Source organism: Salmo trutta, unplaced genomic scaffold (assembly GCF_901001165.1).
Source record: "Salmo trutta unplaced genomic scaffold, fSalTru1.1, whole genome shotgun sequence".
In the NCBI taxonomy this organism is placed as follows: Eukaryota; Metazoa; Chordata; class Actinopteri; order Salmoniformes; family Salmonidae; genus Salmo; species Salmo trutta.
In genome coordinates this window covers 425,836-443,432 of record NW_021822576.1, presented here as the reverse complement: position 1 = coordinate 443,432, position 17,597 = coordinate 425,836, and the positions used below count along the sequence as shown (strand labels likewise).

The following is a 17,597-nucleotide window of genomic DNA, read 5'->3' as shown; positions in this document are numbered from 1 at the left end:
CTGGCCCCCCCTCAGAGCCTGGTTCCTCTCTACCCAGTACAGCCAGTAGAGGACTGGCCACCCCTCAGAGCCTGGTTCCTCTGGTCTACCCAATACAGCCAGTAGAGGACTGCCCCCCCCTCAGAGCCTGGTTCCTCTGGTCTACCCAGTACAGCCAGTAGAGGACTGGTCACCCCTCAGAGCCTGGTTCCTCTCTAGGTTTCTTCCTAGGTTTTGGCCTTTCTAGGGAGTTTTTCCTAGCCACCGTGCTTCTACACCTGCATTGCTTGCTGTTTGGGGGTTTTAGGCTGGGTTTCTGTACAGTACTTTGAGATATCAGCTGATGTAAGAAGGGCTTTATAAATACATTTGATTTGATTTGAAGTCGGAGGGGGAGGTGCGACAGATGAAATTCAGACACTAAGGTGGTTTTACAACAGCGAGGCTCAGATCAACATGTCCGTGTTGCCGTTGTTTACAACAGTTGTTCTGTATAATATCTAAAAACATGTCTCCAACCTCCATATATATCTCACACACTAACTGAAATCATGTGTTCGTCGCACAATCAATTAGTGAGAGAGAGAGAGAACCTCAAACATCACATTCATTTGTATATATATTTATCCGCTGGATACAGGAATCACGGTTGGTTCCTGTTTTCAGTCACGTCTTTTGGTCACGTTCGATTGGAGTTGGAAAAAGAGAGAGAATGATTGGTTGACAATAGATCCTCCCACAATGCAGCGGTGGCTCCAGGATGAAGTCGGTGAAGAGCAACTGCAGAAACTGGCAGTCGACTGCAGTCAGAACTTCATGACCTTCGATCACGTGATTTTTTTTTGTAAAGTTCATGCAGTCGATATTGTAAGGAGCAAGTCGGGACCATTTTTATTCCCATAATGCAACACACTTTGAAAGACTGACCAATGATAGTCACCGACTTTGTAAAAGTGGTCCGTTCGAATGCGCGGACAGGCCTTATTCTAAAATGTAATTACATATTTTCCCCCCTCATAAATCTACACCCAAAACCCCATAATGACAAAGCAAAAACAGGTTTTTAGATTTTTTGGGGGGCAAATTTTGAAAAATAAAACAACTGAAATATTACATTTACATAAGTATTCAGACCCTTTATTCGATACTTTGTTGAATCACCTTTGGCAGCAATTACAGTCTTGAGTCTTCTTGGGCATGACGCTACAAGCTTGGCAAACCTGTATTCGGGGAGTTTCTCCCATTCTTCTCTGCCGATCCTCTCAAGCTCTGTCAGGTTGGATGGAGAGCGTCGCTGCACAGCTACTTTCAGGTCTCTCCAGAGATGTTCGATCGGGTTCAAGTCCGGGCTCTGGCTGGGCCGCTCAAGGACATTCAGAGACTTGTCCCGAAGCCAGTCCTGAGTTGTCTTGGCTGTGTGCTTAGGGTCGTTGTCCTGTTGGAAGGTGAACCTTCGCCCCAGTCTGATATCCTGAGCACTCTGGAGCAGGTTTTCATCAAGGATCTCTCTGTACTTCGCTCCGTTCATCTTTCCCTTGATCCTGACTAGTCTCCCAGTCCCTGCCGCTGAAAACTTCCACACAGCATGATGCTGCCACCACCATGCTTCACCGTAGGGATGGTGCCAGGTTTCCTCCAGAAGTGATGCTTGGCATTCAGGCCAAAGAGTTTCATCTTGGTTTCATCAAACCAGAGAATCTTGTTTCTCATGGTCTGAGGATCCTTTAGGGGCCTTTTGGCAAACTCCAAGTGGGCTGTCATGTGCCTTATACTGAGGAGTGGCTTCCGTCTGGCCACTTTACCATAAAGGCCTTATTGATGGAGTGCTGCAGAGATGGTTGTCCTTCTAGAAGGTTCTCCCATCTCCACAGAGGAACTCTGGAGCTCTGTCAGAGTGACCATCGGGTTCTTGGTCACCTCCCTGACCAAGGCCCTTCTCCCCGATTGCTCAGTTTGGCCGGGCGGCCAGCTCTAGGAAGAGTCTTGGTGGTTCCAAACTTCTTCCATTTAAGAATGATGGAGGCCACTGTGTTCTTGGGGACCTTCAATACTGCAGAAATGTTTTGGTACCCTTCCCCAGATCTGTGCCTCGACACAATCCTGTCTCTGAGCTCTACGGACAATTCCTTCGACCTCATGGCTTGGTTTTTGCTCTGACATGTACTGTCAACTGTGGGACCTTATATAGACAGGTGTGTGCCTTTCCAAATCATGTCCAATCAATTGAATTTACCGCAGGTGGACTCCAATCAAGTTGTATAAACTTCTCAAGCATGATGGAAACAGGATGCACCTGAGCTCAATTTCGAGTCTCATAGCAGGTATTTCTGTTTTTTTTCTAAATACCTGTTTTCACTTCGTCATTATGGGGTATTGTGATGTCATTTTGGGGTATTGTGATGTCATTATGGGGTATTGTGATGACATTATGGGGTATTGTGATGTCATTATGGGGTATTGTGATGTCATAATGGGGTATTGTGTGTGGATTTCTGAATTAAAAAAAAATATTTCATCTATTTTAGAATAAGGCTGTAACGTAACAGAATGTGGAAAAAGTCAAAGGGGTCTGAATACTTTCTGAAGGCACTGTAGCTAATCAGCACAGGTGGTCCCACTGTCTTCTGTAAACAAGCGCTGTAGCATGGAGATTGTCTGGTTCGCTTAATATAAGGAATTTAAAAGTATTCATACTTTTACATTTACTTCTGATGTTTAATGTATATTTAAAACCAAATACTTTTACTCAAGTAGTATTTTATTGGGTGACTTTCACTTGAGTAATTTTCTATTATTAAGGTATCAATACTTTTACTACAGTATGATTCTTCAGTAGTTTTTCCACCGCTGGAAGACACTATAGTCAATAGGCTCTAAAGGTAGTTAGAGTGTATAAGTGTGTTAGTCCAGGGGTTACCAATGTAATGTATTCAACAGACAATGTTTACCTTTCTTAAATTGGGGTTATGACAGTCTATTGCAAATCAGTCTGGCAGTATTTTCAATCCTAAAGGAAGTCTGGTTTGAAGTGACTGAAATGCATCCGAAATGGATTGGGGAAGTTCAGAAGATTTATCAGGAAATACTTTTGTATGAACTTTTCAGTGTTGAAAAGATTTAAGAAAATCCTTATTGACGGTGTTATTTTGCCTCCAGTGTGATTTAGTGCCTGGTCTGGTCTGTTGTAGAAGACTGTATGTGTTCCTGGGAGTCTTATCTTTCATTGATGGTGTTAAAATATGTTGTAGTTTAAACTGTTGCGAAGATAGAGACACATTCGAAAGGAAGAAAACCGAAACCGCTTTGGTTATTAAAAACCCGAATTTTATCTACCGCGGAGGTTATTGACATAACTCCGGTTACAATGAACCAAAACTGAATTGTATTTATTTAGTCCCACTAATCGGATGTAATCCTGGTGTATCTCACCGCTCACAGAATAAACATCAACTGTCTGATTAAATTCAGCAGACTAACCCCCTTATTAAAACTCATAAACTCACGATCTGATGTTGTCGGTTAATAAGTGCGGTATAAACTTACCGGAGATCGAGTCTGCACCGGAGTTCAGTGAATGGAGGAGGAGAAGGAGAAAGAGAAGGGAGGCTGAGAGAGAGAGAGTGGAAAAACGAGTTCCCTGAGTGCGGGTCGGGACTCCACCCTGTATGACTAAACAGCTCACCGCACAGCGACTCGTCAGACCGGCTGAAAAAACAAACGCTCAGTCAATATGTTGTCTGACTGTAGTGCGCTTTAGGGACTGGACGAGGAGTAGGATTGATCCGAAACGGCTGTCCAGCACCCTGAGCTAACATAGACTAGCTTGTTAGTTACTGGACGAGGAGTAGGATTGATCTGAAACGGCTGTCCAGCACCCTGAGCTAACATAGACTAGCTTGTTAGTTACTGGACGAGGAGTAGGGTTGATCCAAAACTAACTAGCTTGTTAGTAACTTCCACACACATAATGAGAGAACACCATTTTACTCACATTAGCAAATCAAATCATATTTTATTGGTCACATGCACATGGTTAGCAGATGTTAATGCGAGTGTAGTGAAATGCTTGTGCTTCTAGATCCAACAGTGCATATCTAACAGATAATATCTAACAAATTCCACAACAAAACCTAATACACACAGTCTAGTAGTTGTAAGGAGAAGCGGACCAAAGTGCAGCATATGCGTCTTTCCACATTTTATTTACTCTGCGAAACTATGCAATACATAAACAAACTGAATGACCAAAAAACAACAACAAACCGTGACACAGAGGTGAAACACACACTAACTCAAAATTAATCTCCCACAAACCCAGGTGGAACAAACACCAACTTAAATATGACCTCCAATTAGAGACAACGATGACCAGCTGCCTCTAATTGGAGATCATCTCAAACAAAACCCCAACATAGAAATACAAAAACTAGAACAACCCAACATAGAAATACAAAACTAGAATATAACAACATAGAAAACTAAACTAGAAACCCACCCCCCCCGTCACGCCCTGACCTACTCTACCATAGAAAATAACAGCTTACTATGGTCAGGACGTGACTCTCGTAAAGGAATGGGATGAGAATATATGAGTATAAAATGTATGGATGAGCAGTGACAGAGCGGCTAAGATGCAATAGATATTAAAGAATCAAATCATAGTGTATTGGTACCATACACATGGTTAGCAGGTGTTAATGAGAGGGTAGAGAAATGCTTGTGCTTCTAGTTCTGACAGTGCAGTAATATCTAACAAGTAATCTACCAATTCCCCAACAACTACCTAATACACACAAATCTAAAGGGGTGAATGAGAATATGTACATATAAATATATGGATGAGTGATGGCCGAACGGCATAGGCAAGATGCAATAGATGGTATAAAATACAGTATATACATATGTGATGAGTAATGTAAGATATGTAAACATTATTAAAGTGGCATTGTTTAAAGTGACTAGTGATCCATTTATTAAAGTGGCCTGTGATTGGGTCCCAATGTAGGCAGCAGCCTCTCTGAGTTAATGATTGCTGTTTAGCAGTCTGATGGCCTTGAGATAGAAGCTGTTTTTCAGTCTCTCGGTCCCAGCTTTGATGCACCTGTACTGACCTCGCCTTCTGGATGATAGCGGGGTGAACATGCAGTCAATCAATCAAATGTATTTATAAAGCCCTTCTTACATCAGCTGATATCTCAAAGTGCTGTACAGAAACCCAGCCTAAAACCCCAAACAGCAAGCAATGCAGGTGTAGAAGCACGGTGGCTAGGAAAAACTCCCCAGAAAGGCCAAAACCTAGGAAGAAACCTAGAGAGGAACCAGGCTATGAGGGGTGGCCAGTCCTCTTCTGGCTGTGCCGGGTGGAGATTATAACAGTACATGGCCAAGATGTCTGCGTGGGTGGACCATTTCAGTTTGTCGCTGATATGTACACCGAGGAACTTAAAACTTTCCACCTTCTCTACTACTGTCCCGTCAATGTAGATAGGGGGGTGGTCCCTCTGCTGTTTCCTGAAGTCCACGATCATCTCCTTTGTTTTGTTGACATTGAGTGTGAGGTTGTTTTCCTGACACCACACTCCGAGGGCCCTCACCTCCTCCCTGTAGGCCATCTCGTCATTGTTGGTAATCAAGCCTACCACTGTTGTGTCGTCTGTAAACTTGATGATTGAGTTGGAGGTGTGCGTGGCCACGCAGTCGTGGGTGAACAGGGAGTACAGGAGAGGGCTGAGAACGCACCCTTGTGGGGCCCCAGTGTTGAGGATCAGTGGGGTGGAGATGTTGTTACCTACCCTCACCACCTGGGTGCGGCCCGTCAGGAAGTCCAGGACCCAGTTTCACAGGGCGGGGTCGAGACCCAGAGTCTCAAGCTTAATAATGAGTTTGGAGGGTACTACGGTGTTAAATGCTGAGCTATAGTCAATGAACGTATGTCTCTTGTCCAGATGGGACAGGGCAGTGTGCAGTGTGATGGCGATTGCATCGTCTGTGGACCTATTGGGGCGGTAAGCAAATTGAAGTGGGTCTCGGGTGTCAGGTAAGGTAGAGGTAATATGATCCTTGACTAGTCTCTCAAAGCACTTCATGACAGAAGTGAGTGCTAAGGAGGGCGGATAGTCATTTAGTTCAGATACCTTTACGGGGCGATTGTCATTTAACTCAGTTACCTTAGCTTTCTTGGGGACAGGAACAATGGTGGCCCTCTTGAAGCATTTGGGGACAGCTGGTCTGCACATGCTCTGAGGACGTGGCTAAGAATGCCAAGATTGTGCAAAGTTGTCATCAAGGCAAAGGGTGACTATTTGAAGAATCTCAAATATAAAATGTATTTTGATTTTGATTTGTTTAACACTTTTTTGGTTACTACATGATTCCATATGTGTTATTTCATAGTTTTTGATGTCTTCACTATTATTCTACAATGTAGAAAATAGTTTAAAAAATAAAGAAAAACCCTTGAATGAGTAGGTGTGTCCAAACTGTTGACTGGTATTGTGTATATAAATCATTACCTATTATAAAGGTTGATTTGCTTAATTTTCAACTCATAAGAGGCTTGACCTGACAAAGATCTGTATTTGATTTATTTTACCCGGTTAAGAACAAACTCTTATTTACAATGACGGCCTAGGAACAGTGGGTTAACTGCCTTGTTCAGGGGCAGAACGACAGATTTTTGTCAGCTCAGAGATTCAGAGATTCGATCTAGCAACTCTTTCGGTCATATTTATTAAATATGTTAATGAGTAAAGGTTGATTTCATGAAGACAGAGGAGAAGCAGCCTGTGGACATTACATCCCCACAGCAGAAACAGGGATAATATAATATATCCTCGCTGTCACGTTCTTCATCGTCTGATAATGAGAAATCGCTGTCGGAGAAAGTGGACCAATACGCAGCGGGTTGCATGCTCAACATCATATTTATTAAATACGCAGAACATGGAAAAACAAGAAATGCAGAAAACACGACAGGAGACAGTTTAACAGGCTATACTCACAAACAGCAGTGCTAAAGACAACTACCCACAAAACCCCCAGGTGAAAAACAAGCATCTAATATATGACTCCCAATCAGGAACAACGACGTACAGCTGTTCCTGATCGGGAGCCACACAGATCACACAGAAATAGACAGACTAGAAAACCATAGAAAACCAACACTAGAACAATTACTCAAACCCCAGACTACATAAACCAAACACCCCTTTAACCTCTCTAGGGTAGGGGGCAGTATTTGCACGGCCGGATAAAAAACGTACCCGATTTAATCTGGTTATTTGTCATGTCCTGACCAGCAGAGGGCGTAATTGTGTTTGTTTTGGTCAGGATGTGGCAGGGGTTTTGTGCGTTAAGTGTTGTGTTGGTGATTGGACTCCCAATTGAAGGCAGGTGTGTTGAGTTGCCTTTGATTGGGAGTCCTATATAGGAGTGTGTGTTTTTCTTTGGGGTTGTGGGTAGTTGTTTTTGCACTGCGTGTTGTGTGCCTGCAAAATTGTTCCTGTCATCGTGAGTAGAGTTTATTGTTTTTCACTGTGGATGCTTTACTTGTGTTTATTTAAAAAAAACTATGAGTATCCACATTCCCGCTGCGCCTTGGTCCATTTCTGAAGACAGTTGTTACATTATTACTACTGCCCAGAAACTAGAATATGGATATAATTGTTTGATTTGGATAGAAAACACCCTAAAGTTTCTAAAACTGTTTGAATGGTGTTTGTGAGTATAACAGAACTCATTTGGCAGGCCAAAACCTGAGAAGATTCCTTACAGGAAGTGCCCTCTCTGACCATTTCTTGGCCTTCTACACTCTCTTTATTGAAGACTGAGGATCTCTGCTGTAACGTGACACTTCCTACGGCTCCCATAGGCTCTCAGAAGGCGCCAGAACGTTGAATGATGACTTTGCAGCCCATTGCTGAAAAACAGTAGCGCATTTGGTAAGTGGTCGATCTGAGAACAATGAGACTGGTGCGCGCGTGCACGAGAAGAGTCCATTTTAGATTTTTAGTCTTTGAACGAAAACAGGGTTTCATGGTCGGAATATTATCGCTTTTTTACGAGAAAAATCTCATAAAAATTGATTTTAAACAGCGTTTGACATGCTTCGAAGTACGGTAATGGAATATTTAGACATTTTTTGTCACGATACGCGCCGGCGCGTCACCCTTCGTTACCCTTCGGATAGTGTCTTGAACACACGAACATAACAGAGGATATTTGAACATAACTATGGATTATTTTGAACCAAACCAACATTTGTTATTGAAGTAGAAGTCCTGGGAGTGCATTCTGACGAAGAACAGCAAAGGTAATCCAATTTTTCTTATAGTAAATCTGAGTTTGGTGAGTGCCAAACTTGGTGGGTGTCAAAATAGCTAGCCCGTGATGGCGAGCTATCTACTCAGAATATTGCAAAATGTGCTTTTGCCGAAAAGCTATTTTAAAATTGGACATAGCGATTGCATAAAGGAGTTCTGTATCTATAATTCTTAAAATAATTATGTTTTTGTGAACGTTTATCGTGAGTAATTTAGTAAATTCACCGGAAGTTTGCGGTGGCTATGCTAGTTCTGAACGTCACATGCTAATGTAAAAAGCTGGTTTTTGATATAAATATGAACTTGATTGAACAAAACATGCATGTATTGTATAACATAATGTCCTAGGAGTGTCATCTGATGAAGATCATCAAAGGTTAGTGCTGCATTTAGCTGTGGTTTGGGTTTATGTGACATTATATGCTAGCTTGAAAAATGGGTGTCTGATTAATTCTGGCTGGGTACTTTGCTGACATAATCTAATGTTTTGCTTTTCGTTGTAAAGCCTTTTTGAAATCGGACAGTGTGGTTAGATTAACGAGAGTCTTGTCTTTAAAATGGTGTAAAATAGTCATATGTTTGAGAAATTGAAGTAATAGCATTTCTAAGGTATTTGAATATCGCGCCATGGGATTCCACTGGCTGTTGAGTAGGTGGGACGATTTCGTCCCACATACCCTAGAGAGGTTAATATACACACACAACCCCAACCATACAAAACAAATACCCTTCTGCCACGTGACAGTACCCCCCCCCCAAAGGTGCATACCCCGAATGCACCTAAACAACAAAAAACAACCAAAAAATAAACCCCTAACTAAAGGGAGGGTGGCTGCCGTCAACGACGGCACCTGTGCTACACCCCCCCCCTCCCCAACCCACCTATACTGGAGGTGGCTCAGGTTCTGGCCTACTGTCCTCCAGACTGTAGGCAGACTTTCTTGGCTCCGGACCGTAGACAGACAATCAGTTCCGGGTCGCGGGCAGACTCACTCGGTTCCGGGTTGCGGGCAGACTCACTCGGTTCCGGGTCGCGGGCAGACTCACTCGGTTCCGGGTCGCGGGCAGACTCACTCGGTTCCGGGTCGCGGGCAGACTCACTCGGTTCCGGGTCGCGGGCAGACTCACTCGGTTCCGGATCGCGGGCAGACTCACTCGGTTCCGGACTACATGCAGACTCACTCGGTTCCGGACTACATGCAGACTCACTCGGTTCTGCACAGTGGGCCATCTCCCTTGGTTCCGAACTGTAGGCCGTCTCACTCGGTTCCGGGCTTGACACTCTTACCGGATACTCCTGACGGGGCACTGTTTCCGAATACTCTGGACGGGGCACTGTTGCCGAATACTCTGGACGGGGCACTGTTTCCGAACACTCTGGACGGGGCACTGTTTCTGGACTCTCGAGGCTGGGCTGACGCACTGGAAGCCTGATGCATGGGACTGGTAGAGGAGGTACCAGGCTGGAGACACGCACCTTAGAGCTAGTGCGGGAAGCAGGAACCGGCCGAGAGGAACTAATATTACGCACTATAAGCCTGATGCGTGGTGCTGGTACTGGAACTGCCAGTTTGAGAACACGCACCTCATGGCTAGTGCGAGGAGCGGGAACAGGCTGAGTAGGACTAGGCTGACTCACTGGAAGCTTGATGCGTGGTGCTGGTACTGGACGTGCCAGACTAGAGGTTCGCACTTCCGGGTCAGCACGAGAGGCGGGAACTGGAAAAACTGGGCCATGGAGGCGCACAGGTGGTCTTGATCGCACCTCCTGCACAACCCGTTCTGGCTGGGTGGAACTAGCGGCCCTGTACGAGCGGGGTGCTGGTACAGGGCAAACTGGGCTGTGCAGGGGCTTGATGGCTACCGTAGAGTGGGAGTAGGGTAGCCTGGTCCTAGGAGGCGTACCGGCGACCAGACGCACTGCGCAGGCATCCTCCTACCAGGCTGGATGCCCACTCTAGCACGGCATCTATGAGGGGCTGGAATAACTCGCACCGGACTGTGCGAGCGTATGGGCGAGATCGTGCGCACTTCTTCAAACTTCGGCGCCCTCCACTCCATACGTTTCTCCATATAAACACGGGTAGCTGGCTTAGGGCTCACTTCGCTTATTGGGGGTGCCTCTCGTGCTTCTCCCTCAGCGCGTACATGGCCTCATACCAACGCCTCTCTGCCTTCGCTTCCTCTATTTCTTCCCGTGGGCGACGGTATTCCCCAGCCTGGTGCCAAGGTCCGGCCCCGTCCAGAATTTCCTCCCACGTCCATTTCTCCCGATAGTCCATATAATCCACCTGCTGCTTCTTTCTCCGCTGCTTGGTCTTTTTGTGGTGGGTAGTTCTGTCACGGGTGTCGTTGGGTAGCGATGACCAAAACGCAGCAGGAATGTGGATGCTCATCTTTATCATTTATTAAATAAATTGAACACGGAAAAACAAAAAAAACAAAGAACGACAGGCAACAGTTTCGCAGGCTAAATAACTAGCAGTGCAAAAGACAACTACCCACAAAACCCCAGGTGAAAACAAGCTCCTTATATATATATATATGACTCTCAATCAGGAACAACGAAGTACAGCTGTTCCTGATCGAGAGCCACACAGACCAACAAAGAAATATACAAACCAGAAAACCCTAGAATACCAATAACTAGAACATACACCCAAAACCCTGAAACACATAAATAAAACACCCCTCTACAATACACACAACCCCCGGACAACATAAAACAAATACCTCCTGCCACGTCCTGACCAAACTACAATAACAAATACTCCCTCTACTGGTCAGGACTTGACACTCACAGCAGAAACAGAGATAATATAATATAATATAATACATCACCAGAGCAGAAACGGGGACAATATAATATAATTTAATATCAGGGTTGGGGTCAATTCCATTTCAATTGCAGTCAATTGAGAAAGTCAACCAAATTCCAATCAGAAATGTTCATCATTGAAATGAATTGAAGAGAATTGTAATTCTAGTGGACTTCCTGAACGAACTGGAATTGTTTGTCTGTAAGACGTTATTTCAGATGACTGCATATCATGTGTTGTTATAATCCCAATAAAACAACAGGTCGTCTCACTACACAAACAGACAGACAGACAGACAGACAGACAGACAGACAGACAGACAGACAGACAGACAGACAGACAGACAGACAGACAGACAGGTCTCACTACACAGACAAGTGGGGGCTCATCCGGGATCTTGAACTTGTGTTTGGGAGAAAACATGGAGGTATGTTAAATTCTGTAGGTGCTTTGTTTGCATATTTTGTTAGTTTGAGTTTGGTGCTCAGTACTGGTTGCCTTTGGTTTGTGTGCTGTGTTGGAGAGAGTACATTGGTTAGTTTCCAGGCCCTGCCCAGCCTGGAAACACTTGTTCTACTCGCTGTTGGGACATTGGTCTGAGGAGGTGAGTGCAATCAGCTGTGTACCTCAGTGGGAGATTTGGATATGGTAGTGACACTTACTACCCGGAGCTATAGCCTTTTTCCCCTGATAGGCTTAGCGATGTGTTTCATTTTTGGAATATGTTGGGCATTGTTAATGTTTGTTATTTTTGTGTGGTGTCTGTGGACTGAGCAGTTGTCTCGGGGGCACATCCGTGGCTTGGTGGAATCTGCCAGCGTGCTGGAGGGGTTACTTCCTTGCCAGCGGGCTACAGTGCATAATTACCCACCGCAAATCTGCATGAAGACTAGGGTTGAGTTATTGTAGGTTTTGGGGAAGCTCCATATCTCTTTTCTGTGGTGCCCGGTGTGATTGTATTTTCTCTTGTTGTGGTCTGGTGTGCTCAGCAGAACCGTTAGAGTGACTATGAACCGTTGGAGTGACTATGAATCGTTGGAGTGACTATGAATCGTTGGGAAATGTTGTTTGTAGCTGATGTGGTCTCTTGTGTGCCCTGTTCCTGAGTGTTATGTGACTGACCATTGTTTGGTTTTGTCATGTTCTAACTTTCCTGTCTGTTCCCTCCTGGTCTTGTTTCCTTCTTTCCTCTTAAACGTTGCTTCCTGTGCGCAAAGGTTGCTGAGGTCTGGGGAGAAGGAGGTTGGCTGGGGCAAGTGGAAGGTGAACATGTAACCTTGTGTCAATTTGGGACGCAGAGGGCTGTGTCAATTTGGGACGCAGAGGGCTGTGTCAATTTGGGATGCATAGGCCTGTGTCAATTTGGGAAGCAGAGGCCTGTGTCAATTTGGGACGCAGAGGCCTGTGTCAATTTGGGACGCAGAGGGCTTTATGTTGTTCCGGGGCCCTTGTTGGTCCCTGGTTTTATGGGGGGGGGGGGGGGGGTGACGACCCTCCCACTCTGTCTGCCGTATTCTCTCTCTTTGTTCTTGTTTCCTTATTAGGATGCCGGTGGGCGGAGTTGGGAGGGTCGTCAGCTACATGGGAAACACCTGGGCTCGGCTGTGTCCCAGGATAAAGGCATCTCTTCCAGTCATTGGGGAGACTCTCTCCATGCAGACACCTTGTTGTTTTTGGTTGTGGTTTTTGGTTGTTTGCTTTGGCACCTTTCAACACCCTGCATGATTACATTCAGGCATGCAAAACACTCACTACACTACTGATTACACACGCCATTGTTAATTACTTAGTTACTTTATTTAATAAATATATATTTTGATACTCCTTGTCTCCACGTTGTCTCCCTTTTGTTGCGAACTCTGAGCCGGTTCGTAACAGGTCTCACTACACAGACAGACAGACAGGTCTCACTACACAGACAGACAGACAGGTCTCACTACACAGACAGACAGACAGACAGGTCTCACTACTCAGACAGACAGACAGGTTTCACTACACAGACAGACAGACAGACAGGTGTCACTACTCAGACAGACAGACAGACAGGTCTCACTACTCAGACAGACAGACAGACAGGTCTCACTACACAGACAGACAGGTCTCACTACACAGACAGACAGACAGACAGACAGACAGGTCTCACTACACAGACAGACAGACAGACAGGTCTCACTACTCAGACAGACAGACAGGTCTCACTACTCAGACAGGTCTCACTACACAGACAGACAGACAGACAGGTCTCACTACTCAGACAGACAGACAGGTCTCACTACACAAACAGGCAGACAGACAGGTCTCACTACACAGACAGACAGACAGACAGGTCTCACTACACAGACAGACAGACAGACAGGTCTCACTACACAGACAGACAGACAGACAGACACGTCTCACAACAAACCTGCTGTTTAAAATGTTTATTATGTCTTCAGTGTTGCCTTACAAACAGTAAAAACATTAAAATAGTCTTTAGTTGTTATACTACTGATATTAAAAACTGACTTCCAGCATTAATATTACTTTAGTGATGTAGATATGAAGCAGAGCAAAGCTTAAAGGATGTCAGCTACAGATACACACAGGATAAAAGTCTTATCACTCATAACCTATCACGGGGCTGCACCGTGGCCAGCAGAGCCCTCCTATTGGCTTACACAGGACTCAGAGAGTGATTGACCGCTAGAGGGGCCAGTCAGAGCGGATTCAGGGATCGTTGCCACGGTTATGCGTCGTCGCCGCCACAGAGCAGGAGGATGGCCTTACGGTAGTCACCACAGGTATCGCCCTGAAACACACACATTGAGGCAGACCATTATGTGATGTCCATAGACAAAGAGAGGCTGGGTAGAGGTAGGAGAGGCAGAGACAGGTAGGAGAGGCAGAGAGAGGCAGAGAGAGGCAGAGAGAGAGAGAACGAGGTAGGAGAGGCAGAGAGAGGTGAGAGAGAGGTAGGAGAGGCGAGAGAGAGATAGAGAGAGGTAGGAGAGGCAGAGAGAGAGGTAGGAGAGGCAGAGTGAGAGGTAGGAGAGGCAGAGAGAGGTAGGAGAGAGAGAGAGATAGAGAGAGAGGTAGGAGAGGCAGAGAGAGGTAGGAGAGAGAGAGAGCGAGAGAGGTAGGAGAGGCAGAGTGAGAGGTAGGAGAGAGAGAGAGGCAGAGAGAGGTAGAGAGAGAGGCAGAGAGAGGTAGAGAGAGAGAGAGGCAGAGAGAGGTAGGAGAGAGAGGAGAGATAGAGAGAGGTACAGGTACCGTGAGAGGGAGAGATAAATATAAATACTGTCTCTGTTTAGAAACTTGATGTTTGGTTTTCCCCAGGCATAATAATGTGATTTCAGTTTTTAAATTTTTTTATACATTTGCAAGCATCTCTAAAAACCTGTTTTTGCTTTGTCATTATGGGGGATTATTGTGTGTAGATTGATGAGGGGGAAAAACTATTTAATACATTTTAGAATAAGGCTGTAACGTAACAAAATGTGGAAAAAGTCAAGGGGTCTGAATTCTTTCTGAATGCACTGTACATAGTCAACAGTAGGCTTCGAGGGGGACTCCTACAGTAGACTACTTTATATCACTTTATATCACTGACCTCAACCCAGAGTCTCTCTCAGAGCGTTCACACTCAGCCCACTGACACCCCTATCAGATCACAGCAAAATCACAGTCTACATGAACAGAGCAATACTCAATCATGAGGCATCAAAGCCAAAGGAACTGAGTAATATTAAGAAATGCTATAGATGGAAGGAATGTAGTGTGGAAACCTACCAAAAAACAATTAGACAACAACACATTCAAACCCTTTTAGACAACTTCCTGGACAAAACGTTTCACTGTAACAGTCAAGGTGTAAACTTGGCAGTAGGAAACCTAAACAGTATATTTGACCTCTCAGCATCCCTATCAAATCTAAAAATATCAAACAGACAACCTAAAAACATTAACAATGATAAATGGCCTCCCGATTGGTGCAGCGGTCTAAGGTGCTGCATCTCAGTGCTAGAGGTGTCACTACAGTCCCTGGTTCGAATCCAGGCTGTATCACAACCGGCTGTGATTGGGAGTCCCATAGGGCGGCGCACAATTTGGCCGGTGTAGGCCATCATTCTAAATAATAATTTGTTCATAACCCACTTGCTGATTAGTTAACTAAAGGAAAGATAATTTTTCTTTTTTTTAAATGGTTTGATGAAGAATGCTAAAACCTAAAGAAATAAATTGAGAAACCTTTCCAAGCAGAATACCTGACCACTGTGACTGACCCAAACTTAAGGAAAGCTTTGACTATGTACAGACTCAGTGAGCATAGCCTTGCTATTGAGAAAGGCTGTCGTAGGCAGACCTGGCTCTCAAGAGAAGACAGGCTATGTGCAACACTGCCCACAAAATGAGGTGGAAACTGAGCTGCACTTCCTAACCTCCTGCCAAATGTATGACCTGTATTAGAGACGCATATTTCCCTCAGATTACACAGATCTACAAAGCATTAGAAAACAAATCCAATTCTGATAAACTCCCATATCTACTGGGTGAAATACCACAGTGTTTCATCACAGCAGCAAGATGTGTGACCTGTTGCCACAAGAAAAGGTCAACCAGTGAAGAACAAACACCATTGTAAATACAACCCATATTTATGTTTATTTAATTTCCCTTTTGTACATCTTTACAACACTGTATATAGACATATGTCATAACGTTGCCCTCTTTGGACACAGCGAGCACCATCCCCCTACCTCTGCACCATCCCCCTCTGTCTCCTACACACAGGCTGCTGTGGTCAGAAGAGGACGTAAATTCCTATGAGGAGATCCTCTCCTCATGGCCACAGTATCGAGAGAGAGAGAGAGTTTTCATAGACCACACAAAGGAATTCTTCTACCTCACAGAACTTGACAACCGAATAATATTCAGGTTCTGGAGAAGGTATAAAAGATCGGTGAAGAATCCCGCTACGAACTGGTCCGTTTGGTACAATTTTGTGAAACTCATGAGAGACAATACCGCCACATTACCATAACCATGTTTATACAATAGCCTCAGCTATGAGACTTACATCTAAATGGTTGTATAAAATGAATGAATAAGGATGAAGCTATTTGTGAAATGACGGGATGCTATGTAATGATGTTAATGTGAGAGAATTGTATTTCTGTTTAAAGTTTCACTAAGTCCTTGGCACGCCCCCCAGGGACAGAGACAGGACCTGGCATCATGAGACAGTCCTTTTTTCTATGTCCCGAATAAAACCCCCACCTGGGTTTTCTATCCCAGACCGAGCTTACCTCAATTACGGGATGGCTAAAGGTTGGAGACCGAGCTGACCTCGATAACGAGACGGCCAAGGTTTGACCATGCATTCCTCGTTCTGAACTTTAACCATACCACGTGGTTAAACTCTTAGACTATCGATACCGACAGAATAAAAATAGGTCTTTGATATTAATTACTAGTCTGCAGCTAGGAATTCGGTATCATTGAACGCGAAGACCGACAACCGCCGAAACATCTATCCTATAACGACATTAATGAATGTCACTCTGAACTATCCATTCTAACCACGACAGAGAGGGAGAGAGAGAGAGAGAGAGAGAGAGAGAGAGAGAGAGAGAGAGAGAGAGAGAGAGAGAGAGAGAGAGAGAGAGAGAGAGAGAGAGAGGGCGGACAGACTCTCCAACAGAAACTAACTTTTCAACAGACATCCCGACGACACACTGAGCTTAAATATATATATTGATTGCAATTGTTCCCGAATGAGTGAGCGTTCATGTGCAAAGGATTAGCATTTCAATTGTTACAATTATCAACTCTGTAGTGCCTCCTCAGCTGACCCCCCCACTCCCGTTTTGTCTAACAAGCCGCCATGCCGGTTTAGTCCACTAGGGCACATTCCTCTATCATTTCTTTGTAACGATATCTACTGTTTGTTATGCATTTCTGTGAATTACCTAGTTAGTAAATAAATGATTTTAAGACACAATTGATGTATGGATGACTCATAGTGAAGGCTGGGTTCGTGCAGATAACCAACAATTTACGACGTTTGGAATGGAGACTGACGTGAGGTAAATAATAATTCATTAATTTGAAGACTAATTGATCAGATATTATAATATCTGAAAGTAATATTTGGAAAATTATAACTTTGTAATCTGAATATTTTCCGTGGTGCCCCGACCTTCCTAGTTAATAACAGTTACATGATTAATCAGGTTAATCGCGTGATAATAATAACAGAGAGTTATTTGATAAATATGTCTTCAGTTTTAATGAAAGACACAACGCATAATATGACATTTGTAATGTCTTTATTCTTTTGGAACTTTTCTGAGTGTAAATGTTTACTGTTACAATTTTTTTTATTGTTTATTATCTACTTCACTTGCTTTGGCAATGTTAAAATATGTTTTCCATGCCAATAAAGCCCTTGAATTGAATTGAGAAACAGAGACAGAGAGAGGAAGAGAGAGAGAGATGT

General features: G+C 44.3%; 2 protein-coding genes across 3 annotated transcripts in view; both read right to left on the bottom strand.

Moving 5' to 3' along the window:
- LOC115182786 (annexin A5-like) overlaps window positions 1–3,688 on the bottom strand; it is a 28,647-nt gene extending 24,959 nt beyond the window's left edge. The window contains exon 1 of the mRNA XM_029744243.1: window positions 3,523–3,688. The gene's annotated coding sequence lies outside the window, so the exon portion shown is untranslated. The remainder of the gene's footprint in view (window positions 1–3,522) is intronic.
- A 9,836-nt stretch (window positions 3,689–13,524) lies between these two features.
- Window positions 13,525–17,597, bottom strand: part of LOC115182780 (annexin A5) — a 28,943-nt gene continuing 24,870 nt past the window's right edge. For both annotated transcript variants that reach the window (XM_029744230.1, XM_029744229.1), the window contains exon 13: window positions 13,525–13,907. In XM_029744230.1, coding sequence (XP_029600090.1) covers window positions 13,845–13,907 — 63 coding nt within the window. In that variant the 3' untranslated portion in view covers window positions 13,525–13,844. The remainder of the gene's footprint in view (window positions 13,908–17,597) is intronic.